This window comes from Silurus aristotelis, assembly GCF_946808225.1.
Source record: "Silurus aristotelis genome assembly, chromosome: 23".
Taxonomy (NCBI): domain Eukaryota; kingdom Metazoa; phylum Chordata; class Actinopteri; order Siluriformes; family Siluridae; genus Silurus; species Silurus aristotelis.
Genome location: NC_139596.1, coordinates 12994910 through 13022890, shown reverse-complemented (window position 1 = coordinate 13022890; position 27981 = coordinate 12994910). Strand labels below are relative to the sequence as shown.

Here is a 27981-nt window from a genome sequence, read left to right as displayed (position 1 = left end):
GCTATTCAGACATTATCATCGAGCGTGAAGTGCTCATGCAGAAATATATCCACCTGGTGCAGATTGTGGAAACGGAGAAGGTGGCAGCCAATCAGCTGCGAACCCAGCTGGAGGACCAGGACACCGAAATTGAGAGACTCAAAGCAGAGGTAGATATGCTTTCAGTGACTCATTACAGCATATGTTGTAAAGTTATGCTCTTGGTGAGATTGCCCTGTTCTAAAATGGTTATTGTTTTTGTGATATTACACTAAATAGATTAATCATTAAATTAATCGTGACTTATGTGAACAATATGTGCACAATATATAATTTAACTGTGATACTTTGCAAGACCGATATTGATTCTTTCATTCATTAATTATTTCCAGTTTGCTTCACTTGGTGAATATTGTGGTACCATGACATACTGTTATAGGAAAATATTCTATGATTGGCTGTTGCCTTACATGTTGGGAGTTATTTCCCAGAGTTGTTTATTTTTCAATAACTGCACATTTCTGCTCTTACCACAGAAATGTGCAAACACTAACAATATTTTATTTGTTAAAGACATGCTGTATAATGCATTTTTATTTCTTTATAGTTGCATATGATACAATAAAGAAATGAACTACATAATAATGTATTCACAATAATATCACTTACAACAGCTTTCAACAAGAATCCAAGAAACTGCATTTCTTTGTCATGTAGTTTTTGGAAAACTACATTTTACACTTTTACTTTTAACTGGAGGCTCATTTCAAAATGTGAAATTAACATCTCCACCTGTTTATATAGTACATCTGCCATATAAGTACCTGTGTACATTGTTACATTACAATGAATCATATTACAGTATAACCAGTACATAAATATTAACCTGTCACAACCTTAGCTTGATTTATTTACATATTCATTATGCCTAGTTGGAGTATGGTTTTAGGAAAGAAATTCACAGGTTGTGTGATATTAGTTCAAACCATTTTCTCCTCTGCTGGATATCTGCAGTCCTGCTCATATACAGTGTGCTGCTATATGGACCAATGCATCAGCTATTGAACTGTTCACTTCCCGTTATGTTTTTTTAAGAAATTAGCCTTCCCTGAGATTAATTTAATCACCAACAGAAATCGAGTGTACGGTGGCCGAGAAGTGCAAAACAAATTAACAAATCAGGAAACAAATAAACAAATGCAAAAACAATTTAACCAATCCAAAAACAAAATGAGAAATTTAAAAACACATTAACAAAAGCCGAAAACACATTGACAATTTAGACAAACCGTAAAAGGTAGGTATAATTTGTAAATGGAATACTTACCGATCATTGGACATTAATTTCTACTAAAGGTTCCCTAACTTTAAAACCCAATCTGTATTGGAACATAAATTTTTCTGCTGCTGCAGTGACAAGCAGAACGTTTGCTACTTATATCTTCGTGTGTCCACTAACAAAATATTGAACACATTTCATTAAAATGAAAAGCAATGGTTGCAGAGGGGGCATGGCCAAGTGTTCGCTGTGGAAGGAAAGAAGGCAGGTTGAACCAGCAGATAATGTGTAATGATTTTTACCTGTAACTTATAACTGCCAGCCTTAGCAAGTCTTAAACACACACACACACACAACACCAATTGCTTCTCAACCTGCACAATGAGCAGCAGCTGCACTTTGAGCTGTGCTTTGGAGCCTTACACCTTTCCTTCTGTGTCCTCTTCTACCATCCCACAAGCAATGATTTTGATGCCTTCATTGAGCTATCTGCACTTAGGTGGGAATTGCCTGAGGAAGAATTAACTCTAATTCCTTCCCTTGGTATCAGGGGAAACCATGCCTGCCTCCCAGCAGCTGTGCCCAAGGACACAGCTGAAGTGAAGTGGAGTGTTAAGAGGGTGGTATTGCAGTACATTTCCAAACTTTCACTTGCAGGTGGTCTCTGGTCCAGGCATCCATCTTTCCTCCTCGCCTCCCTCATTCTTCCCTAGTTCCGAATCTCCATCAGTGAGATGCCAAGGCCCTGAAACGGATGCTCATTGTTCATGCCACTGTTTCCCTCTTCTCTCCCTACCTCTCCACAGTGAAACATCCTGTATCCACCAGAACTGATGCAAAGACCATACAGGTTTGTTGCCACTATGGGGAATCCTGGCTGTCTTTTATTTTTGTGCAACTTTTCACCATTCTGTCAAAAAAAATAACACAAAGTAACATAAATTCAACCCAAAAGTGACCATCACTAGCTCACTGCTTTTGCCTTGTTCAAGGTTAAGATCAAGCTCTGTGTGTAAGACTATCTATGCAACTTTCTCTCTGACTAATGCCAGTCCCCGAAAGCACAAAGAAACACACCTAATTAAGCTGGTGGTAACAACACAAGGATGAGAATCTTTACACATTAACTGCTGTTTGTTCCGTTCTGACTGCAGCTAAAGCATAACCATGACCAGAATTATTTACTCAAAACTGGCCCAAACTGTAAGTCTAAGGTCAATTGTGAATTACAGTTAATTAAAAGTAACATTTGTTATATGAAAATAGAACATATATTAAATATTTTAAATGTTATACTCTCAATTAAGGTAACATTAAGGTTTATCAACAAGGTAACTTTACTTTTACACAGGCAGCAACTAGCATTCCACAAATCAGGAGATGAATAATTTCATATTGTGTTGCTGGACATGCCCACATCTTGTTGACAATGGTCAGTGTCTCACATGCTAGTGGAAGTCAGCTCTTGTTGAATGGCCCCTTACCACTTTGTTGCTGCGAGTCTCAATGTAGCTTTTGGATAAATCAGTTATCAAAGGATGTTTAATTGAAGGCATTTTAAGTTGAGTCAGATTTTAAGTCAAGTCAAGTATATTTCTATTGTCATTCCAACCATATACAGTGCAGTACACAGTGAAATAAAACAATGTTTCCCCAGGACAAAGGTGCTACTCAAGACAACATAAATGAACAAAATGAAGGTACAGAACTAAGCAAACTAACACAAAAACGCAGAACTAACTACATAAAATGCACATGTGCAACATTTAGTGCAAAAGAAAAGGGACAACATAATTCGAAGAGACAGTAAACATAGTAGCTGTCAACATAGTAAACACTGCAACACTAGCACCGTAGAAAAAATTATTTTCCCTCTGAACAAGTATACAAAAATACAATTTTACTAATGAATTCTTGAAAACAATAAGATCATGTGCTTTAGATTCCATTCTTTTCCCAGAGCAGGGAAACCAGACCAGAGCTTTATAGGTGCTATAGATATGGATTAGATTGAAAATCGCTGGAGTATTGCTTTAATCATGCTGAATATATTCTGCCTCAGGCTGTGAGGAGTTGAAGGGTGGAAATTGCTTTTAAAGTTCGGCTGATTAATAGAAAATCTTCTGTTTGTGGTGTGTGGCAGAGATACCAAATGATCTCAAATATACATAAAGCAAATTCATAGCATATAGAACAATTACAATTGTGCTCTGCATTATGGGGAGCAACACTTGTTCACCACAGTGTACAAACTAGATTCAGCTCATTGAATGCAACATAATGCATAATGCATTACTTTAGCTGATGGAGTGTTTAAAGTCACACTGCAGTGTACTGCTGGGCCTTTCCATATGCTGCATGCTGTGCTGGAGAGTTTCCTTCAGAGGAATGTGATCCAATCTATCCTAGATTTATTCTCTAATGTCTATAATAATATTGGATTGTGATCTTTGTGTGCAATCTACTTGGCTCTGTTAGACCTGGTCTTGTATTTTTGATTCTGTTGTGAAATATTTCTAAAAATATATTTATGGTATCTGTAGTGGAACGACGCAAAATGAAATTTTGGAAGGTGTTAATTTTAGTTTAGAAACAGTGTTTATTACTTCTAAGCCCTAAGACCTTTTGATATAACTTCAGTCTAAACTGCTGACAAATATATAATCAATCATATCTCTGTCAACACATGTCACAGATCCAAAAGCTCTTCTCCACAAGCCAGAGTCTGAACTACCAGTAACTGCATCTCTTTATCACTGTTGTCTCAAGTCTCAAACTTGAACTACCTCTCTCTCCTATCTGACACTAACTGAGACTGGATCACGCCGCCGAAATCCAGGATTACCCTTCACTTACTCTGACTGATTTTTCTCCTCTATCAACAAAAGGAATGTTGCAAGTAATTGTGCCATGTAATCCCATTACCTACCCTTTGGATCCATTTACTTCCACAATGCTCCAGAGCATCTTAAACTTCACAACTTTACCAGACCCCCTAACCTATCTCTATTATCATTAATGCTTCATAACATCCAGTCATATACATCAGCATTCAAGCCTACAAGGCTACTTTCTATTCTGAAGACACCTACACTGGATGCTGTAGATATAATCAACTACTATCCAGTATCACCTTTCTCTTCGTTTGCTTAAATCCTGGAACACATCATCGACATCATCTGTGTTAGAACATCTTCCAAGAACTTTTTGCGCAGGATATTCCAGAGAAACTGCCATTTTTGTCATCACTTTAAAACTTTAACTGTCATCCTTACATTTAGCAAAGACAAGGATCTGTGATATGGAAAGGTAATACTTTTTTTTTACCAGGAGGGTCAGTCAAACCACATGACATGAAGGGGATGCACGTCTATTGGTGAGATCATTTCCTTACATATTTTTATACCACTGCTATGCAATACCCCTAGGGTAACCATGGAAATTCAGCTGCCCTTCACACTGCTAAACTGACACACTCAGCTGATTTTTGTGTACAACATCAGAAGGATTCATCCATTTCTGTTTACTGAGGTACCTCAATCCCATGCTATTTTGTGACTACTGCAATTTTGCTCCACTAAAATCACTCAGAAAATCACTCTTGATCCCTCACATCCAAGCCATATGCTTTTTGAACTTTTGTTGTCTGGCTGACGCTACAGAGCCCCAAGACAGCCAGGCACAATAACATTTTCTTTCCCCAGGCAATCTACCTCATGTACACTTGCATGCTCTCCCCAATGTTCAACAAAAAATGAACATATGTGCGATACTACATTTTACTAATTTAATCTGTACTTTTCTGTGCAATAATACTCATGTATATTTTTTCCTTGTTTACTTTTTTTATGTGCAACTGGAATCTTCTGTCACCAAAAACAAATTCCTTGTTTTTGGCTTGGCGAAAAAAGCTCTTTCTAAATCCGATTCCAAGGTTTAACTACAAAGCCAAGAATTGGCCAAGACCCATCTACCTTAAAGCATTTATTAACCCTGCAAAGCACCATATCTTCACTGAACCTCAGGCACTGCTTGTCTGGTCCCACCATCTATGAGGGTAGACATGTACCCTTGCCCTAGTGAATCAGGATTAGGATGTATTTATTGGCACTTTAAAGAACTTATATACATAAATCATAAGCATAGAAATTAATTTGAGCAAATTAATGGTATTTATTAAAGAAAACACAGGCAAAAAAACATTTACATTATATAAAATGTATTCAACAGTTAGAGTCTATAGTCAAATAAAATATATAGAGAGTTGAGCATTTGTCACATTCTGGTAATAAATGGTAATAAATATAATTTAACACATTTATCTTTAAAGCTTGTTTTAGCCCCTAAACACCACTGTTCTTCATTCAGATGACTTCATTCTGTTTGACTATTGCTTCAGTAGCATGACATTATCTAACTGTTTGGCCAATATCCATGAGACACACTCAATGATAATGACCTATAGGACATTTAAACCATAATTTGCATATAGATTAAAGAGTTGGTGAAGGCACAGTGATGTGGCATTTGATATAGGCTTCTGAGTGAAGATTGTTGATTGTCCAAGGAGAGGAAGTGAGATGTTTATCTACTGTGAGTGCATTCACACATCCTCTTAGTGACCCATATTTCTGACTGAACTAACTGAATGTGTTTGAGGCCTGTATGTTATCTGTTTTGATCAATCAGAACATTTTATTTATGTATATATAACTCACAGAAGAGAGTACACTCCTCAGCAACCATTTTAGTATATCTGAAACATATATTTTATAGTAGTATAGTATTAATGGTTCAAAATTGCTGCACGTGAATACAATACATACATTCAACAGAATGCACAAATAAAACACTATTTGTAAAAAAATATATATTCTGTCCTCTAAAAGAATTTACATTTTCCTTTTTTTTTTATATCAGGAGAGGCAACATGGGGTTTGGAAAAAAAAACACATTTTTCAAAATGATTTTAATGAGCCTAAATACTAGCATACTGTCATGCTAGTTGTTGCTAATATGCATGCGATGCAGCATAAAAAAAGATGTGTATGAATTGTATAGAGTATTTGAGTGTGTGTTCCTTACTTTACCCAAAAGTATGTCTTTAGGTGAATTCGCATAGATAAATTGTGTGGTATAAATGAATGGTGATCTGCTTATCTGTGAAGCATATCTTATCCAGCATGTATTTCCTTCTCACATGTGGTCTTCTGAGATAGGCTGTAGATTTTCCACAATCCTGACCAGGATAAAGCAGTTTGGATACATGAATATTTGCTCATATTACAAATACCATGCATTAAGAGTCAGTTTAAAGAAAACAGATGTATTCCTTTAGACTATTTATATAAAAATATATGACTTTTAAGAGTTGCTAGTGTCACTTTTTATGATGTATTTCTACATTTTCTTGAAGATTGTAGCCTTGAACAAAACTAAGGAAAGGATGCGCCCTTACCAAGTAAACCAAGAGGAAGATGATCCAGATATCAAGAAGATTAAAAAGGTAGATACATGTCTTATCATTTTCTCACAGCAGCAATAAACACCAGATCTAATACATTACCTTATGAGAGTTGCTTATGTAGGGCTCTTGTACGAGGCCATTAACCTTCTCTGCTCTCGGGGGCACCGTATCCTAGCCGATCCTGCACTCTGTCTCACTAACAAGCTTGAATATGCAAAGAGACACATTTCACTGTGCTTTCAGTGTATAAGTGAATAGTGTGTGGAAAAAGAACAAAACTCATCTAGCTCAAAATTGGCTACAAAGAGTATGATCTCTGCATTGTATTATAAAACCATGCTACAAATGAGTAGAACATCAGCAGATTTGCAAAAAAATTCTTAAACTCTTTTTTTTTTTTATTGTGATTTCAGCACCATTTTATTTAGAGTTAGGCAACAGGAAATCCTTTACCCTATCATTAAACGATTAGAGATCAAAAGTTTGAGTTCTGCTAATACCAAAGCAGTCCATGGCAAAGAATCCAAGAAAGCAAAATGATCACTGGGAGGGAGGGACAACATAGTGTCTCACCGCTGTCTATAACATGAACTTGGCTAATGGGACAAGACCAAATATACTGTGTATATATATATATTTAAATATATACTATCAGTTTGTCATCTTATATTAGTTTTGCAATTTCAGTATGATTGAGATTTTTGAATTGTAAGCTTTTATTTGTTTGACAATTTCCCAATATTACTTGATCTCTAGGTCCAGAGTTTCATGCGAGGCTGGCTGTGCCGGAGAAAGTGGAAGATCATTGTCCAGGACTACATTTGCTCCCCTCATGCAGAGAGCATGAGAAAGAGAAACCAGATTGTCTTTAACATGGTAGAGGCTGAGACTGAGTATGTCCATCAGCTGTCCATCTTGGTAAACTGCTTCCTCAGGCCTCTCCGTATGGCTGCTAGCTCGAAAAAACCTCCAATTTGCCATGATGATGTCAGCAGCATCTTCCTCAACAGGTGTGTGCTTGAGTGTGGCATGTGTGTGTATTGGAGGAGGTTGTCTTGTCAAACATTTTTTTAGTTCTACTTTTATCTGTTAGTTAAAAAGATATGTATGTTAAATACAAATATGCAATATACTATAAGTATAAAAAGCATAATGATGAGTTTTTTTTTCTTTTATACATGACTACCCTGCTTATTTCTTCTTTTTCTATATAGTGAAACAATTATGTTTTTGCACGAGATATTCCACCAAGGCTTGAAAGCACGCATAGCAAACTGGCCCACATTGGTTTTAGGTAAGCAACCACTATTCAGCTTCTCTATTCAGATCCTGATTGCTGCATTTTACCGTCATCCTCAGCAAAAGAAGTCTAGTGAGCTGTCAGGCAAACATCAAGGACACATTGATGCACAGCGCCTTAGTTAAACACAGTCAGTGACGTCTGTCTTTACGCTATCTCACTGTCTGCAGACACACATCCACTCTCACTACAATGTAATCCTCACAAAACCATGTCTCATCATTCCAGCTCTGAAGGTCAAGATAAGCGTTCTCCAATCCTGCCAATAAAACCTTGGCTTGTTTTATGACCTTGGCTCTCAGATTAAGGGCGAGTTCTTTTTAGTAAGATAGATTTGACAGAACAGGAATAAATAAAACTTATTTTGTAAGAAAAATGTATTCTGAACACTGAAACTTTTTTTTTTTTCTTTTTTTTATTGTTGGACCGGTTAGGTTTAATTACTGCTCTGAAAATGTTATATACCGTTTGCAAACATTTCTACAACATTACTGTAACATTTTTAGATTTAAGAATGTTGAAACTATAGTTAGTTTGAGAATATTGTGTAATGTCATATCACATCTGAAAAACAAGCAGATGATGGCAATATTCTATATGTATAAAAACAATCGATTTTAGTTTTTGTTTAGTTTTTTTAACTCTTTTCCTGTTGGTTTAATGTTTTGGTTTGATGATTTAACACAAATATATGGAATTGGTAGAGTGACTGCAATATTTGTCATTAATGCTTTAAGTGAAGAATTAAACTCTTCTCTCAGCACTGTATATCAGTGAATATTAAAAACAAATAATTTCAAGTCAACGCGTCTCACTGTTAAAGTTCCTGACGAGGTTATCTCTCCGTTTAGCCGATCTCTTCGACATTTTGCTGCCTATGCTGAATATCTACCAGGAGTTTGTGCGAAACCACCAGTACAGCCTGCAGGTTTTGGCGAACTGTAAGCAAAACAGGGATTTTGACAAGCTCCTGAAACAATATGAGTCTAATGCTGCGTGTGAGGGAAGGATGCTCGAAACCTTCCTCACATACCCTATGTTTCAGGTATGGCGATCACTTCCAGACAATAAAAAGAGCATCATTTTATACTAAATTTCATTTTTGTGTTGCTTCATATTGGCCATCGTTTTAGCACTTTACAATAACATTCACAAACTGGATTATTCTCTACAGATTCCACGCTATATTATAACTCTACATGAACTCTTGGCTCACACACCACATGAGCATGTAGAACGGAAGAGTCTGGAGTTTGCCAAGTCGAAGCTTGAAGAGCTGTCCAGGTAATATCTTATAAACATGAAGCCTTCTTGAAAATTCTTCACCCTATCACTAGAAGAGGGTCATTGTTGAGCTGTTTGAAAGGCAGAAAGAAGTCAAAACAGTAACACCTTTGTGTCTCCGTGTGGTCAGAGTGATGCATGATGAGGTGAGTGACACTGAGAACATCCGCAAGAACCTTGCTATCGAGCGCATGATTGTGGAAGGTTGTGACATCCTCCTCGACACCAGTCAGACATTTGTGAGACAAGGTGAGCTCCGTTTACCTCTGAGACCCTGCTGTGACCCTCCTGTGAAATTTAAGGCAAGCTTAGAGCTGGTATGTGTAAATCTAGATAAAAGTTGCAAGTACAAATATGTTGTAAAAGTTCTCTGAACAGCTTTTTGTAAGGCTTTGGAGTTAATCCCAGGAGTAAATCTTGAAGCATAAAGTACAACAGATGCATCACAGTAAATCGATCAAGAACACCACATTTGCACAATGATGCCAGAATAGTGAAAGTCATTTATCATAGACAGAAGTGAGTTATTTTGACTTACAGCTGCACCAATAAAAAATGTAAACTTGTCAGCAAAAGGGTCAAGGTTTACATTAGTGAATCTCCATATATGTTTAGTAGCTCTTTTTTAGAAGTAATAAGATTTTCATGAATACCACATTAGTCCTTTGAACAATTTACAAAGTAATCGGTTCATATTTGGCTTGAGAAATTAGACTTTTATTTAACAATTTAAGTGTTTCATATAGTTAATATATTTATGTGTAGTTAGAAAAAATATTACCTACCTTATCAGATGATTTCCAGCTTTATTGTATGGTTTTTGAGCTTGAACTATTTTATGATATTTTAGTTGTTCTCTGTTAAGACTGAATTTGCATTTAGTGATGGTGATTGAATGAATGCTTTGCATAACCACCAAGGTTTGCATTGCAGATGATTGTGATAAGTGTGCTATATATACTGTATAATAATTTATGCATTTAGCACTCGGACAGTATGCATTTATTTTCCCTAGTTCAAGTTCAAAACAGATATATTTCAGATTAAAGAGTTCATTACAGAACAAATATTTAAGCGACTAAGTGAATGTTTTTACATTAATATTCAGATATGATGCATGTAGGGCCAAGAAAATGTGCTTTCATTAACATGGGAATGCACACGTTTGCTTACGTGACACTGACTGGTGCATTAGTGGTGTATATTTATTCATCTTTAGTAAAGGTTTTATCCTGGCCATCTGTGTTCATATCAAGTTTTTTTTTTATGAAAATCATCCTTTTTTATTTTTATCCACATTTCTTCCCAATTTCTAAATCATCCAAACACCCTGTCAAATTTTTATCCACAAATCTTATAATTTGTTAGCATTTAAAGACAATTTTTAATCATTCAGGCATATTAGTTACTTTGTAAGCAAGGAATATGTGGTCAACAAGTGAGTATTCGGCGAATACACAAAGCTTTTTCTTGCTCAATATATACATATTTATGTTTCTTATAGTAGAGTCAGGAGCTATTTGTTGAATAATGAATTCTTAATGTCCTAAAAGACCCTAAAGAATTTTTTACTTAGGTTTTAGTGCAGGTACGAAAATAATTTTCAAATTTCTACAATATGGTGGATTTATTACATACTGACCATGACTGCTGTATGTATCGAGAGAGAAATCTATTGATGTTTTGCAGGAGTACTTGTGGATTCAGTATTGTGTAATATGGTGTTGGATATCATCTCATGCGTCTCCACATCTACAAATATGCACTTACTGGCTCTTTGACAAACATATGGTTATGGTTGATCACTATTAGGATCATCTCCCCTAACAAATCATACTAAAGCACATAATCATGGACAGCACAGACATGTTAGAAATTACAAGTTAGATTCTAAAGAAATCTTGTGCTTGGTTAATGGCCAGTGCAGTATATGAGCATGGCAAGCTTTATTAGAACTTGTGAGCTCACGTTACTTTACTCACTGAAGAGAAAAAGGCTTTAGATGGCATTTAGATGGCAGAGACATTTTAAGACCACCACTGATCTGTTACCTTCATGTCCATTTTACTTGCAACTGTCAGCCTGCTTAGGTTTCACTATAAACCACTGTTAAGACCTGACAAAGTGACAGGAGATTCAAAGGACATACGTTTATACAGATACAGCTCTACTCCACTGCTTGTCAGATTCATGCAAACTTAAAAGACTGACACAACACAAAGTGTTTTATATAAATTTACTGTAACTTTCTCGCTGTGGCAGAAATTCCTGTCTCATCCTCTTCACTGTCCACACACACGTCCATCAAAGCAGTGGTCCAGTTCATGTTGCTAAAACATTCTGATTTAGACTCTATATGATAAAATGTGAAGGCTGGAGTTTCTTTTAATTCTTTTATTTTTATGAAATCCAAAAATAACTTGTTTGAGCAAATTGGCAAGAAAGCTTGGTTGTGATATACATACAAATTATACAAATTAAGATTTAAAAGAGTACTTGGAAAGTCTTTACTTTCAAAGTATTCTGGATTCCTTCTCCCGACATGTTTTGTTGCATGATTGGCATCTCCAGATTGTTTGTTGTGTGTGACTGATGAGTTGGGATGATTTGGCAGCCCACCCAAGATTTCACCAGTCTCCAGTCTACCTGTGACTCTGTATAAGATAAACAGATAAACAATATAGAAAATATGGATGGATGGATTGTCACTTATATTTTTTAATTGCAATTCAACACCTTTCAGGTTATAGCTGTAAAATGCAATTACTTAAAATTAATTTTGTTTGTTTCATAATCATAATAGAGAGGAAAAATTCAGAATAGCACAATTCAGCAGACAAAGGAAGACATGGATTTGGAAACACATATAAGCAAATAGAAAAAGTAACAGAAGGGTATGAATAGCCCGTTTAATCAAGGACAGAACTAAGAACAGGTACACACATTCGGGAAATAAACCATTGACTAGACATGGGATGTGACAAAACCTAATTAGAAAAAGGAATATTTTTACAGTGATTGTTCAGTGTAGTCATAAAGGATTTTAAAAAATTCACTGTTCTTTCTTTTTATTTTTTAAAAATGCGCAGACTTTCATTCATATTTATAATTTTTCTACCTACCAATATTTCAATATAGTGTTACATTTCCTCCTGAGTGGAATGAATCGGTAGGCGTATATGTACTTTATTTACAGTTTGATGACCTGCTGAATAATAAGATTAATTCAGTTCCATCAATTGTTGCTGACACTATCGACCATTTTTAGCAGTCATACAGGAGGTATACAGTTACAAGGAAACATAAATGGTTCCAGCTAAGGAAGCTCCAAAGATGATGTATTTTGCTGCACAAACAAGGTTGTTAATCTTGTTTCTGCAAATAAAAACACATTCTGTGGTTTACATACAAATACAGAATTCTGATAGTGTGTGTTTTTGAGCTTTGTCTCTGAGAGAACAAAAAGAGCATACATTTCTTGTGCTTCTTCATACTCTCTGACTCGCTGCTTTTCTGTCTCAGGATCTTTGATCCAACTACCTTCAGTGGAGAGGGGGAAGCTCAGCAAAGTTCGACTAGGTTCTCTCTCCCTGAAGAAAGAAGGAGACAGGCAGTGCTTTCTGTTCACCAAGCATTTCCTCATCTGTACCCGTAGCTCAGGAGGCAAGCTACACCTGCTCAAAGTTAGTTTCACACACACACACACATACACACACACACACACACACACACACACACACACACACACACACACACACACACACACACACACACACACACACACACACCTCTTTTTTGTAAATTTTTTAAAGTTAAGCAACTGTTCAGCTGAACATGAGAGAACATTTTTTCTGTTCTTTTGTATTTATGTCACTGAAAGGTCAGTTATGGTTTCCTTACAGAATATAAAAAATGCTTGACTTGACTATTCTGATTCTCATATCAGGGATATAAACACATATAACATGCATGTTTTTTTTTTTTTATTCTCCAGCCCACAATCTAACACTGTTTTATTTCATTCCATCTGTCTATAGTGAGCACACAGTCTACATTTCAAATATAAAAAATTATAGCAATTGGCAAATCTGCTGTTTCAGCTTTAACTGTGAATTCTGAGATGGTATTATTATTACTGGAGCCAAGAGATACCAGTTATAGTTCAGAAAAAAAAAAAGTGTGAATCTTTGTGGAGCAGAGCTCAATTTAAATTACAGGCACATTTAAAATGATAAGCATTCGAAAACAAAGGTGTATACCCATTTTATCACGCCATTTCTGCAGGAAATTCTAAAAACCTGTTAGATTGTGAATTAATTAAGTAATATACCACTTTCACATTAAATCACATGGATTTTTATAACATAACATACCACCCCGTTTCATTTGACATGAGAAAAAAATTATTGGGATTGATATGTTATTTTCATGGGCTATGCTTTTTCCTGGTTTTATATATCTTTTCATGTTTACTTATATCTAGTATCTATTTCCATATGTTTAGTTTTTATCATTATACTCACAACTTCAATTTTTGTCTTTTGTCAATGGACTATTACTAGACTTTCCACCTTGAGTCTAAACATTGAATCTTTTCTCTATCGTCACATTTTTAATATTTTTAGCATTTTTTCATTAATTTCTTAATGTTTTCTCTTTTGATCATGCTATTAATAATCTTAAAAGAGAAACACAAACATAGAAGGTTTCAAAAAAACTGCACAAAATAAGCAACACCATGAATTGTTCCATGAGAGGATAATATTTACATTTGGAAGGCATTTGGAAGACATCCTTATCCAGAGATCTTAATTCATCAAATAATTCATTCATCAAACAGCTGAGTAGTCAGGAGCAGTTAGGATCCTTGCTCTCAGAATATTATTGTTCATCTTTACCGATTCCATTGACGCATGGATGCACGTTGATAGGAGTACTATTCATATTTAATGACATGCTGTAATCATTGCAGCAAGGTGGCGTTCTGTCCCTGATCGAGTGCACGCTGATCGAGGAACCGGACGCCAATGATGAAGACGGTGAGTTCTCCTCTTGGCCCATTAACTTCCTCCTCGGACCCACATGGCTTGATGACATGAAGCTGCTAATGCATTCCATATTTTGTCCCAGGTTAATTAACTGCCAAAAGCAGGCCTAAAGATGGAGCCCAAACCAGCTCTTGTAAATGTCACATGGATCAATGCTGTCATCATACACATCCATTAGTTCCTCTGAAGGTCGGGCTGGAATGCCCATTTGAATGGTTTATGACCATCTAGTGATGTTCCTGTCAAAGATAATGAGAACAATCCCATAGGGTTCATTAGGTGGATGCTATTATTTGTCCAGTAGGTTGGCAAAGATATGCTTGTGGTTCATATGGAGATTCAAAGTCACTAAAATAATCTAGTGCCTGAATGAAGTATAAGCTTTTACAATGACTTATATTTGTAAGCAGAAGCTGTAATGTAATTATATATACATGATAAAAATTGCAATGCTCAAATACTGTAGATCCTGTAAAAATGTGCCATTATGTGCCATTGAATGATTACTGGATGTCCATGTGTGAGCTGGTTTATGTTTCACAGCTAAGACATCAGGGCAGGTGTTTGGCCATTTGGACTTTAAGATTGTGGTGGAACCTGCAGATGCTCCTGCATTTACAGTGGTACTTCTGGCTCCATCACGCCAGGAGAAAGCAGCCTGGACCAGTGACATCAGCCAGGTAAAAGAGATGAGTAAAAATCTAACCACCTTTTTGTAGATGTAACCTCAACTGGGATGAGTAACATACAGTATACATAATTTTCATGTTCATCAAACCATTTAGTGAACCCTCATGCTCTAGTGATAGGGATGGAGTCATCCTGGAGAAGACCATCCCCATCTGCATAGAAATGTTTCATCATGGGATATAGCTGATCAGTCGGAAACACTTTGACTTAATGTAGAAGGATATTTAGAAGGGAAACGTGCACACAAACCGTGCTAGCAGAATGCAGCAACAAAGCTTCTATTGGGATAATTTAATATTGGGTTATTTAAAGCTAATAGTAAGCCTAATGATATAAAATGACAAAACGAAATGACAGTAAAAACAAGATCCATTTTTTCTAAGACGTCTTAGAAAAGCAGTAATGTTGGCCGAAACTTCAACACATTGCAGCCAAACGTAATCCTTGGGATGAAACTTAAAGGTTTTGTTTACATTTCAGACTTTATTAGAAAAGTTCACAAGGCTTCACTGGCTCAATATGTCCTCAGCCCTCTGTGTAAATAAAATTACAGCACAAAGAGATTGTTTAATGGCTTCAACCAAGTGTAGTACAAAGTATAACTTTTCCTTCTTGTATCTCACGTGATGTGCAGTGTATTGATAACATCCGCTGTAACGGCCTGATGACCAGTGTGTTTGAAGAGAACTCCAAAGTCACTGTGCCACACATGATAAAGTAAGCCACATCATGTGTACATGCAGATTTGTCTTTGTGTGTACAGTGTGTTGTTGTGAATCCGTGTATTTGTGTGTGCTGCCTGCTTTTAGGCAATTCTCCTGCCCCTGCCTTTGTGGTCTTTCTGTGTTCTTTACATTCAGCCTATCATCACTAAGTGTGTGTGTTGAATGTGTGTCCTTTGTGAATTTTTTTTTTTGTCCCACATACAAGTCACTGACTGTGTTTAATCCCAACATCACATTTTTCCACTTTTCATTGCATCTCTAAGCACATGCTGGCTTTGGCTCATGAGGCTGCTTTGCTGTATGCTCCTAATCAGATCTGATGCACGTCTCCATAAAGACGATGTTGACATTTGCTTCAGCAAGACGCTCAACTCCTGCAAGGTTCCCCAGATCCGCTACGCCAGCGTGGAGCGGCTGCTGGAGAGGCTGACAGACCTGCGCTTCCTATCTATCGACTTCCTTAACACCTTCCTGCATACGTATCGCATCTTTACCTCTGCTGCTGTGGTCATGGACAAGCTGGCTGACATCTATAAGAAGCCCTTCACCTCCATACCTGTCAGGTGATTTAGAATGACAAAAGGCAGACAAGATGACAAGAATCAGGCAACATGCTTTATTTTTTCTTACTGGAGTAGAGGGAGGAGGTTGTAACGCAGACATGAATATCAGGAAGTAGAAATTACTGTATAATATCTGAAATGCTACTCTGGTGCAGCTGCTGTATCATATAATTAAGGAAGCACAAGCTTGAGTGCTGTCGTACAGAAAATCACCATGACTGTGATATGGTCATATTTAAGGAAATAGTTTCCGAAATCAGAGTTAGATAGAGAGTTACAAAATACAGAATGAACACAGACAAACAGGGTGATGCAAACAATGACATGTACCAGTGCTGTTATACTAAATATTAACACACTTGGAAGTACGGTTGTCCAATCAAGTTAGAGGCCCGAAAGTCACTTTGGTATAAATATAAGTATTTTGTAGAATTTTAGGCCAATTTCTTTCACCAACAAACACATATATATTCATATATATATACACATATGAAAAACTGGTAATGTCTGCATTGAGATTGCCTTCTTTAACATTATTAACAACAACAAAACATGACCTTTAGAATAGATCAATTATTCAGTTAGTTATACAGCAAATTAGCAAATGTATTAAAATATGAATTAAATATTTTATCGCCTTGACTGATGTTACCAACACTAACAATTACATTACAAACGCTCATATACATAAAAAACTTAAATTACAGGCTAACAATGATAATTAAGCAAATTTTAAATGGATGTATGATCAAGAAAGTCAGTATTGTATGTTGCTTGAAAAACTACTGAAGCCTTTTGTTTCTTTTGTTGTTGTGTCATCTTAACCAACAATTAAACAATTACCGTATCTCTACTTCAGTTTGAAAATATATATTGTATAAATTGTATGCAAACATTTACCAAAAAGTGACATGATACGAAATGGTAGATTATTCACACAAGTTTTTCCGCTTTGATTTGAAACATCAGTAATTTGCCTCTATTCTTTTTTTTCCATTTATAATAGAAACACTCAAAATGTTTAATATAAATCCGTGTCTGATGTCACTTGTCGTTTGTGCAGTGTTTTGTTGTTTCTCGTTCCATTTTGTACATCTCAAACAATTCAGCTGATATTAATATTACTTAGCTTACATGTAAAAAAATAAATAAAAAAATAAAAAAACAGAAGCTATTTCACACTAGTTCCTGCTCACAGTAATACAACTGGCTGAATTGTTTTCACTACAATCCAATGATGAATGCAGAAAAATAAGTCACTTCCAAATCTATTTTTATATCCTATTTCTATATCCTATTACACATATAACATTATATCATATAATTAAATCAAATAATATTATTCGGTGAAAATTTTTTAACAAAAAAATTAAATAGTTAAAGATTGTAGTTTCATATTTAATTTTGTCAATTGTGCTTTGTGTTTTGTCATTGTGTTTCATGTCCCTCATTGCCCTCCATAATCTGCTATCATACAGGATCCAGTATCCCTCATTTGATCGTTTGTCCATCACATCCTTCTGTCCTGATTACAGCTTGAAGATGAGGAAGATAGCCATGGACCAATCAAAGTAACATTACATATTTAGCATCCATCTCTCTCTCTCTCTCTCTCTCTCTCTCTCTCTCTCTCTCTCTCTCTCTCTCTCTCTCTCTCTCTCTCTCTCTCTCTAACTATCTCTCTCTCTCTCTCTCTCTCTCTCTCTCTCTCTCTTCCCCCCCCCCCTCTCTCTCTCTCTCTCCCCCCCCCCCCTATCTCCCCCCCCCCCTCTCTCTCTTTCTCTCTCTTTAGTTTATGCATACTACTATTATTCTAGAGATAGATAAATAGATAGATTACAGGCATTATTATGTGTTTGATTAATTCACTGATTGCACGTATCAGTGTTATATGGCTGTATCTCACTGGTAAGAATAGTCACTTTTCACAGCTTGAACATCTCTTTTGTCCACCTGGAAATGGCTTATGAGGAACTGCACATGTCATCATGTTTTACATGAAACTAGAAAAACTGCTATTATGTCATTATTTTTTATATCCAAATACTGTATAAACAGTGATTGGCTGATTGGTTTACATAGCAAAATAAATCAATAAAAACCCATATCAATTATTACAATAATTTAAAAATCTAAAGAGAACATGAAATCATCTTTATGTTAGTCACACAAAAAACAAGTGCTGACGTCAAAGATGATTTCCTTAAAGCAAGGAATATGTTACACTAAAGTCTGCTACACAGGAAATGGAAATGTACATTGCCCGAAGCATGTCGTGCAACCACTAAGAGACGTCATGCTCATTTACATTTTATGAGATCATGCATGTGTATTTGTGTGTATGAACTTGCACAGAACAGATGTAGTTTCATGTACAGATTTAAAGGAAAAATTAATTTAGGAGAGCTCTTGAGTAGTCTAATTAGTAATAATCTTTGTGTGAAAAGAGTTTTTCTCTCCATCTTTTATTTTCTCCCCAAATTTGTACCCTGCTCTTTTTTATTATCTGGTCTATAATTCCAATCATGTGTGCTCGATTGTGATTTTTTATTACTTTCATAAAATCGCCCCAAATGAACTCCTTGGCAATCCCTGAGACTTAAAAGGCCATTTTCTGAACAAATCACTAAATCACCCGATCAGTAAACGTGAAGTGTCTTTGCTTAATCCATGTCTGCCAGACAGTCTTTTTGTTTTTCAACCCAATAATCCTTTTTCATTTAATTTTACCCAGGCCTATTGTTTTTTTTCTTTTTTTCTTTCTTTTTATCTTTACACCAATGCACCTCATTCATCTTATATTTTTGTTCCCTCTTTTCTCCAGTCAAAGATAAATAAATGTTTCTTCTCCCTATTCTGGCAGGAAGCATACCCTCTGCCTTACACTGTCACATATGTTCTCTCAAACTCAGGTCCCTGGAGCTTTTCTTCGCTACCAACCAGAACAACCGTTCAAGCAGCACAGGCAGTGAGCATCCCAATGAGAAATCTCCTCGCCTGTGCAGGAAGTTTTCCTCCCCTCCTCCTCTCTCGATCCCCTCACGCACTTCCTCTCCAGTGCGAGCTCGTAAGCTCTCCCTCAACTCTCCGCTTAGCTCCAGGGTGGCTGCACTAGACTTGTCCAACCCTGTGTCCTACTCCGCCACCAACAGCCCCACCTCAGCTAACCCCTGCACCTCACCTCCTCCTTCCAACATCAAGTCTCCTGAGGATCCTTCACCTGAGCAAAGCCCTGGTGCCAATGATGAGAATGCAGACCAACCACGCATCGACGCGCTCTCTGGAAAACTGCGCCGTAGCTTTCGGAGGGGTGAGAATGCTTATTTGTTGCTTGTCCAGAGGGTAGGAAATGGTCAAGTCATGTAAGGCCTGTATTTTAATATTTCCTCAAGCATATACCACATCATATCAGTTTTCACCGGATTGATTGCTATATTGCAGATGAACGGTTTCACTAGGTTTATATACTATGACAGTGTAAACACTGCACTATTATACAGAGGGTTTGCATGCAACAGAAGCCACAGGGTGCAACAGGGTTTTATTTTTCTACCGATAAAACGATCGATGTGAAATCTATAACAGAAAGCTATATCATATATCATGATGCCTCTGGCAAACATTTGCTTCATGAAAGGGAATGAATCAGAGTTTATTAGATATTCCCCCCAACCACACCTCTCATTCTAATCTCTTATAAATTTCCTACCATCACTGTTACCATTATGTAGAAGCACCATAGTAGTGGAAAAATGATTATGTTTATTGTTGCAACAACATTAAATGAATTAAGAGACCATGGGCTGGAAAGAAAAACTAAAAATGGTCCTTTAGGGATCCAAAAATGATTCTTCTAAGAACCTTTTTTGGCACCTTGGTTATTTTATTTAAAAGCGATTCCACTTTTGTTTCCCCTTTGGCTAAAGTATGACCTAAACATCTTTACATCCGACTGCTTCGAAGAAAACAAAGCACTTTAAAAGCCACAACTAATGCCAAAATAAAGTTGCGATTTGTTTTTCTTTTTCCCTGAAGCATGGTTCCTTTTATGTGATACGGAATCCTGCGTCTTTAATAGCTTTTCTAAATGAATGTGTTTAGTCAAATCCATTATTTTATATATCACTAACTCCTTGTAAACCAAAGGATTGAGCAATGTGCAAGTACTCTGCACTTCCTAATGCAAAACAGAATTTCCTAAGCTGTTTGGTTAAAGAAGTAATCTACATTAAGACTTTTCTGTTGCCTGCTGGTTGCAAAAGATCAGCATGGCATATCATCCGTTTGTCCTTTAATTCACAAAATAATGGAATGAAATGTCATGTCCTCTAGTGTTCAGCTTTGTCAGCATATTCATAGGTTATGTATGCTGATCTCCAAATTTTCTCTTCATTTTGTTTTGCCTGCAAAGACGGGATCGTTCTGACTCGGCCTCCTGTGGAGTTCCCAAACTTAACCCAGCTAAAAGCTTTCAATTTACTTCTGCACAGAATGCAATAATAGGCCTGTATTTTTGTTGTTGTATTTTTGTTTCTACTTGTGACAGAGAGGTGGGTGTTAGTGAATGCCATTAGCACTAAGGCATGGCTTTAGCGCAACATCTGAGAATTTACAGGGTGTCTTGCTGATCTACCGTCCTCATTTCCCGGTTCATCTATTTTTTTTTTTAAAGATGCAAAGTAACCATCCAATAATCTGCTTTCTCCTTTCAACTGTCTTGTGATGGTGTGTTTTGTTATCTGTGGAAATGGAAGTGGGGAAATTGGTTTTGTGTGGATCAAAGTGTGGAAAAAGATACTGATAAGCCAATTTGGCACACATCAGCAGTAAATCTGTTGAGTCAGTGGAATTGGTTCTGTTTTTCTGTCATTCTGTAGTTTTGATGTCAAGCTTTTTTGCCCTTTGTGGTGAGATGCCAGTTCATCAGCTTTGCTTAATCACTGTGAGGTTTAGATGCTGCAGATACAAAACTAGAAGAGCAGCGAATTCAGAAAATTCATACAGTCGCACTAAATGCCGATGCTATACAAGGCTCCTATTTTTAGAGTGACATCTTTGTGAAAATTGTGTTCTTGCAGGTCTAAAGTGTGATCTTTGTTTCCCCTTGTTTTCTTGTCTGCCTCTAATTAACTCTGCAACTGGCCCATGCAGTCAGATGTCACCCTTCAAGTGCATGCTTTACATCAGGTGTGTGTATGTGTTTGTGTGTCTTGTGTGTGTTTGTGTGTGTGTGTGTGTGTGTGTGTGTGTGTGTGTGTGTGTGTGTGTGTGTGTGTGTGTGTGTGTGTGTGTATATATGTATGTGTTTGTGTGTGTTATTCTGCTGTGAGGGAAAGTATAAATGTTTTTTTCTGCCACTAGCTGTTCTAGAATCAGCCTCAATGGATAAGTCCATTATCCCTGAGTCCCCTCAAGGCAGTGAAGCTGGAGATCTCTCCCCCTGCAGATCGCCTTCTACACCACGACACATGCGCTTCAGAGGTCCTGGAGGTAACACTGCACTTTATTTATGTGTGTGCTGTATGCATGTACCGTATTTTTCGGACTATAAGCCGCTACTTTTTTTTCCATGTTTTGAACCCCACGGCTTAAACAACGAAGCGGCTAATATATGGATTTTTATTTTTCTTGGCAACAGCGTTATGGGTTAGTCAAAGAAACTTAGAAATGAGCATCAAAAAGAAAGCACACAAAAGTTCAATGCATTTTAATTAATGTAGACCGTACATAATTGAGAAATGATCAGAAATTCAAATTTTAGTTACTAGGTCTCTAGTAAACCCATAATTTCATATTTTATTTACAATATAACAGAAACATTTATCAACTGATTAAACTGAGAAAATGTACCATTTTAAAGAATAAATAGGCTAATTTTCAATTTAATGGCTGCGTTGTTAATGGCTGCTTCCAGTTAAGAACGTTCACTATTTGAAAACATTTGGTGCATCATGAAACAAAAAACATGACAAAGAAGTCCAGGACTGTTGAGTATCTAAAATCCATATGCAAAAAACATATGCGGAACACAATGATATTAACAGACACCCTGGAAAGCTCATTTCTTTCTGAATTGATGTCACTCTCTCACATTTTGTCACTTTAAACGAAAAATGTTTTCAGTTCCCAAATGTGATCAGTATTTTATTAAGCTAACATTAGATAAGTTTGTTGTTATCAACCCGCATGCCAAGAGAACATTTCGACCAAATGTTGTAAAAAAACAGAACAAAGAGGCACTTTTTGGTCTAAAGACAGAAAAAAAAATGTAATAGGTCCACCGTGAAGTATAAAATCTGACACTTTGCAAATCCTTGTAATTGTAATAATCCCTCCCTCCAGCTGGTGGTATTTGGAATGAGCAGAATGCCATATAGTTATAATATCAAGGTTAATCAGCGTGATGTGCAATATAATGTTTCCTACCCAACAAATGAAAAGTTTTGCAAATGCCAGGATAAATAAAGTCTATTTATAAGGTTTATAATAGTATAAAGGTTTATAGCCTAGACATGAAAATGGCTTGTTCTTGGCAACCAGACTGCGGTTTTATCCATTTCAGTGTAGTTATCAGACAGTGAAATCCCTATGCATATACTGTTTAGCGTTCCTCTTTCTTTATTCAGCATCAGGAAAACTACTGCATAAACCATTGTCAGGTATTATCAGAAAGCTTTTAAATCTTTTTGTATTCATTCACACATATAAAGGTGTCATGTGTTAGAAAAGGGAACTGTTGTTTTACTTCATCTATGCAGTTCTGATAATACTTGATATTTCACACTGATACACTTTATTTTCCCACTGGAAATTGTGTTATTTCTTTACATGCACTGTGCAGAAAAATGTCAACTGTCAATCGATTTCCATATGGTTACACACCCACATGGTCAATGGTAACAATAGTATTCTTTTGATGTGTATCCATTAGTAATGAGAACATGGCAATAAATAAGACAATGGGGATGGATTTAGCGAATCCTGGTACCCCTGGGAAGCAACCTAAGCATGAAACCATTCGAAATAAAATGCATTGTTTATTACATTATATGCCCATTATATGGTCTTTGCTGTATTTCTTTACATGCATTGTGGAGAATATTTTCCACTGTCAAGCCATTTCCATATAGCCACTTTCCCACAGGGAACACCTGGTTAACCAAGAGAGGCAAATTTCCCAACATGCCTTTTATTCCATATTTATTTATGTAAACAATTGGCAACACTGATAGTCTGACATTCTTTGCGTATGTCAAGAGCACCTTGTGTTGGTTTATTTGACATTGCTTTAACATGTAACCAGTCTTCTTTATGTTACTGGTGTCTTTTTCTGTACTTTCATGTTTACGTTTTCCTTACAGTCCCAGCAGCAGAGAACTCCCGTTGTTCAGTGTCTCCTGCTTCAGCCTTTGCTATTGCAACAGCTGCTGCTGGCCACAGCAGCCCTCCAGGTACATTGACATCACAAGCAACAATAATACAACAGTAAGATATTTTAAAAATGTCAAAGAAATCTAAAGGGCATTATATAGATATATACATACATATATACATACATAAACTCCCAAGAATAACATCTGATCCCAATTAAATCACACCTTAAATCTACATAAAATAATGCCATATTACAACAAGGACTTGCGATAAAAAAATAAGAAAGATTTGCTAATGTCAAGCATTTAGTTTTTTGTTCTCCAACTTGGATTCTTGAATTTATTTCCCTATGCTTTAATTGAAAATAGAAAATCTTGAATAGAAAATCTGCTTCATAATGAGCTTGATGTATATTCAATTAATTCTTCCTAGAAACACATTTCACATAAGTTCTTACAATTGCAACAAGATAATTTCTTCTTTCACAAAACTGTACAGTGCTGTGGTTCACAGTTGGATACTTTACTTTTGTGCAATATTTTGTGACTTGTTAAGATTATAAGTACAGAAATTAACTGCATACCTTTTATTTCTAGTTTTTAACAACTCGGAGAGAATGTGTGACAAAGAGTTCATCATCCGGAGAGCAGCCACTAACCGGGTTCTGAATGTCCTACGCCACTGGGTTTCCAAACACTCCCAGGTTTGATCAGCGTGATATGTACACAACCTGCTTAACCTCTGCAGGACCGCACTATAATGACCTGGCCTGTCTTATCATTACAGTATGATATATAGGTTATGGCTCCTTTTTAATTGTGATATGTATAAATATGTATCTGTGATATGTATAAATAAATACGGTATGTATAAATGAAGCTGTGGGGACACCACAGCAACAGTGGAAGCAGCTGTTTATAGTCTATAATTGTCTATTTATTTCCACAATGAAGAGTTTATTTAGAAAGTAAGACAAGATTAACTGATTTACAAGAAAAAAATTGGGGTTTCCTTAGGCATTGGAAATAACATTTGACTTCAGCACACAATGAAAATGAAGAATGAAGTCACCTGATATTGATATGATATTTATTCCTTTAAAACAAGAATTAAAAAAAGTGCAATATTAGGTTCCTCCATATGACTTGGAGCTGTATTGCCTTTTTGCATCTTAGATATTATCTCCTTACATGTGTGCAGTCACCCTGCAACCAACTGATGAATGTGGATTGTCAGTCTGTGCCCTTAAACCATCAAGTAGCTTACAGGTTGTAAAAGTTGCAGTAGGGGAAAAAAACCCAATATAAAATGATTTTGTTTTCTTGTGAAATGAAAACAGTGAATTGGGTCTGAGTTTATATCTTTGCTTTGACATTAAGTGTTTCCTGAATGAGAGTATAAATTATCTACATTACTGCTGAATGTGCTGTTAGCTAATGTTGTTTATCTTGTTTTAAATCTGCAGAGTGGTTAATAGACTGAATAGGGAATTGGCCCTTTTGGCAGGCATGAGTTCTTTATTATGGGTACACTTAGTTTTCTTTCACTTTGTGTGTGTTTGTGAATATCCTGGAGCCAGCCATCACCATCCAATTGATGTGTAATCTTATTGGGCATTGCTTCCTCATAAACTTTGCTCTGCCTGCCACCCCATCTCACATGTCTCCATCTGTGGGATATTACAGCACTAATGTTCACAGCTTTTACTGAGCCAAATCAGCCTTATGATCCTCTTCGGTAATTAGTGGCACACAAATGAGCGAACACACGCTCTCTTTTCTGGACAGCGTTTTTCAAATAGTTCTGGCCTTTTTTTTTTTTTGTCGAGCCCTGCGAGCCTTTTGGAGAGACACTGAAGGCTAATTGCATTGATCTGTTGTACCCTTTTGTCGAATTATGCCAAAGCGGATGTGGTAAACTGATCTAGAGAGCGCTTGTTAAAACTGACCTTTCCTGTTTAATAGGTGAGCGGTGCAGTTCAGAGTGAATTGGACAGTGGGGTGGGATAGGAAAGAGACGTTTAAAAAGGGAGCTAGTCTTTAAAGAGCATGTTGATGAAAGGTCTGCTCTCTCTTTCTTTTGTCTCCCTGACATCCACGAATTGGTCTTGGAAAGCAATAAAAGGATGCTAACTGCTAACCTATTAATCTAAAAGCCCAGAAAGAACATAATATGAGAAAACAGCAGCGGCCACAGTCAGTAGTATCGCTCGTGCCTGTGCAGCACTGTAATAAGGATAATTGTAGACATGCAGTGGCAGAAAGCAGCATGGGTGGCGAAGAGTTCTACGCTATTAATTATCAACGGTGCCCATTTGCTGCTGATCATGCCTGTCTCTCTCAGTGCAGTCATCTATACAGCGCAGCCTGGGTCTGAGGGAAAGAACCATAGAAGTGAATAGGAGCCTGCAGAAATGTTGCTTTCCAACCACTGCAGTTGTTTTTGCTGCTAGGTCTTGGGTCGGTAGAGATTAAGGTGCAAAACAATCATTTTAGACTCTTTTAGAGACAACTTTTATATATATATAAAATCACTGCAGTAGTTCATACACCAATTGCCAATGATTATAACTACAGTTAAGAACATTGTGGTTATTCTTTATATCTGTATATCTTTGAATACACTGTATATACTGTACATACAGGCTAAAGGAAATTCATGTGGGAAACCGAGACAAGCGGGCTGAAGCAAACCATGAAACACTAAAAAGAGGTCTATGTCAGGCAACCAGATTTGTGGCTGTATAATGCAACTGTAGACACAAAAGCAAAGAACGCCTCATATTTAATCTAAATGCATGTGGATCCTACAAAGTCTTATTATAACTGAAATCTATTGTTCATGTATGTGAAAGCTGAAAAACCCTACACAAAAACAGCTTCAGTAAGACCCCATTTAAAACATTCCTGTTATATACCGTGATTACAAGTCAATTTTAAGAACTTGTTTTGTACACAGAAATATTTGAAAATCCTTAATGAATTCAGATTTGGCTGGGGAAAAAAATAATGAATAGACATTCTTTTCATCATACAGGACTTTGAGCTGAATAGAGAGTTGAAAATGAGTGTGATGTGTCTTCTGGAAGAGGTGCTGAGAGATCCTGACCTGCTCCCTCAGGAGAGGAAAGCCACTGCGAACATACTCAAGTGAGTTTAAATTATACTATACATTATATCTTATAGGTTTCTAAAGTCGTCTTTACACTTTTCAAAAAAAAATCTTGTCATTTGTTTACTTCTCACAGTGCATAGCTTGATCTCTTGAGACGACTATGATGCCAATGGGCATAATGTCTCAATCTTAAACTGATGAGATACATGCATTGCTCAGTTTGTGCATTTTGCACTACAACTTAATATTAAGTCATTGTTTGTTTAATAGCTTTTTTCTCATTGCATACAATAGTTTGCTATCAATTTATTATCATGACACAGGTTAGTTACTGAAATGCTTGCACAGTACAGCACGTGAACTAGTTACCAAGCAACCACTCCATTCTGAATATAGTAGGGGCTTACTGACCATTTGAACTCATATGTATTTTGGGTTGTGACACTGTTGACACTACATGAAATTACATTTTCTGACATATCCGAATTTTTTTGTGACTGTTGACATGTGGCTCAGACATTGTTTAACTTTTCACACTGATTCATATTCATCTACAACCTTTTATTTAGAGCTATCTAGTTACTGACAGCATTATCATGCATATTTTTCTAAAATTGGACAGGGTAACAACAGACTGATTCATCTCTCTTTGCACAGTGCCCTTTCACAAGATGACCTGGATGATGCTCAGCTGAAGATAGAGGACATTCTACAGATGGTGAGCATTCATCTGCATTGTCTACATTTTATTTCTCAATCTGTTGACCCAAATACAAACAAATTATTACATGAAATTCAAAAGAGCTACATTTTCTAATCCTGAGAAAGAAACAGACAGAATAAACCAGCTTTCACTCGTCCTGTGGTACACACTGCAAAACAATATCAGGCTTGAGTACTGATTTAGAAGCTCAAACAGCATGTCTCACCAAGCAACAGGGCTGTACTTATGGCTTTAAACAGCAACCGAGAGCCTGTTGCTGCTGCTTTCTTCTGTCCTCAGAGCAAACACTAAGCTTCCCTTTGGGAATTCTAGCAGAAGCACGGTGCACTTATTCCCTCACCTCTCTATCACTTTGAAAGCAGTTTATTCACTGCTACATTTCAATGCCTTCTAGCTAAGCTCTCCTGTACAATCTTAATAGACATAACTGTAAA

The 27981-nt window shown here is 36.6% G+C and overlaps 1 protein-coding gene across 7 annotated transcripts in view; it reads left to right on the top strand.

Moving 5' to 3' along the window:
- The window catches only part of rasgrf2b (Ras protein-specific guanine nucleotide-releasing factor 2b), a 64238-nt gene that overhangs the window by 31017 nt on the left and 5240 nt on the right, over positions 1 to 27981 (top strand). Inside the window, exons 3-22 of one of the 7 annotated variants that reach the window (XM_083526624.1) lie at positions 2 to 149; positions 6675 to 6764; positions 7482 to 7735; positions 7940 to 8019; positions 8877 to 9070; positions 9200 to 9309; positions 9440 to 9558; positions 12832 to 12992; positions 14282 to 14348; positions 14901 to 15037; positions 15682 to 15764; positions 16132 to 16335; positions 17814 to 17906; positions 19248 to 19645; positions 21487 to 21522; positions 21697 to 21825; positions 23697 to 23786; positions 24306 to 24412; positions 26746 to 26858; positions 27481 to 27541. In XM_083526624.1, coding sequence (XP_083382750.1) covers positions 2 to 149; positions 6675 to 6764; positions 7482 to 7735; positions 7940 to 8019; positions 8877 to 9070; positions 9200 to 9309; positions 9440 to 9558; positions 12832 to 12992; positions 14282 to 14348; positions 14901 to 15037; positions 15682 to 15764; positions 16132 to 16335; positions 17814 to 17906; positions 19248 to 19645; positions 21487 to 21522; positions 21697 to 21825; positions 23697 to 23786; positions 24306 to 24412; positions 26746 to 26858; positions 27481 to 27541 — 2674 coding nt within the window. Of the gene's footprint in view, position 1; positions 150 to 6674; positions 6765 to 7481; positions 7736 to 7939; positions 8020 to 8876; positions 9071 to 9199; positions 9310 to 9439; positions 9559 to 12831; positions 12993 to 14281; positions 14349 to 14900; positions 15038 to 15681; positions 15765 to 16086; positions 16336 to 17813; positions 17907 to 19247; positions 19646 to 21486; positions 21523 to 21696; positions 21826 to 23696; positions 23787 to 24305; positions 24413 to 26745; positions 26859 to 27480; positions 27542 to 27981 lie in introns of all 7 variants that reach the window. The other 6 variants (XM_083526622.1, XM_083526625.1, XM_083526627.1 and 3 more) reach the window with 6 other exon arrangements.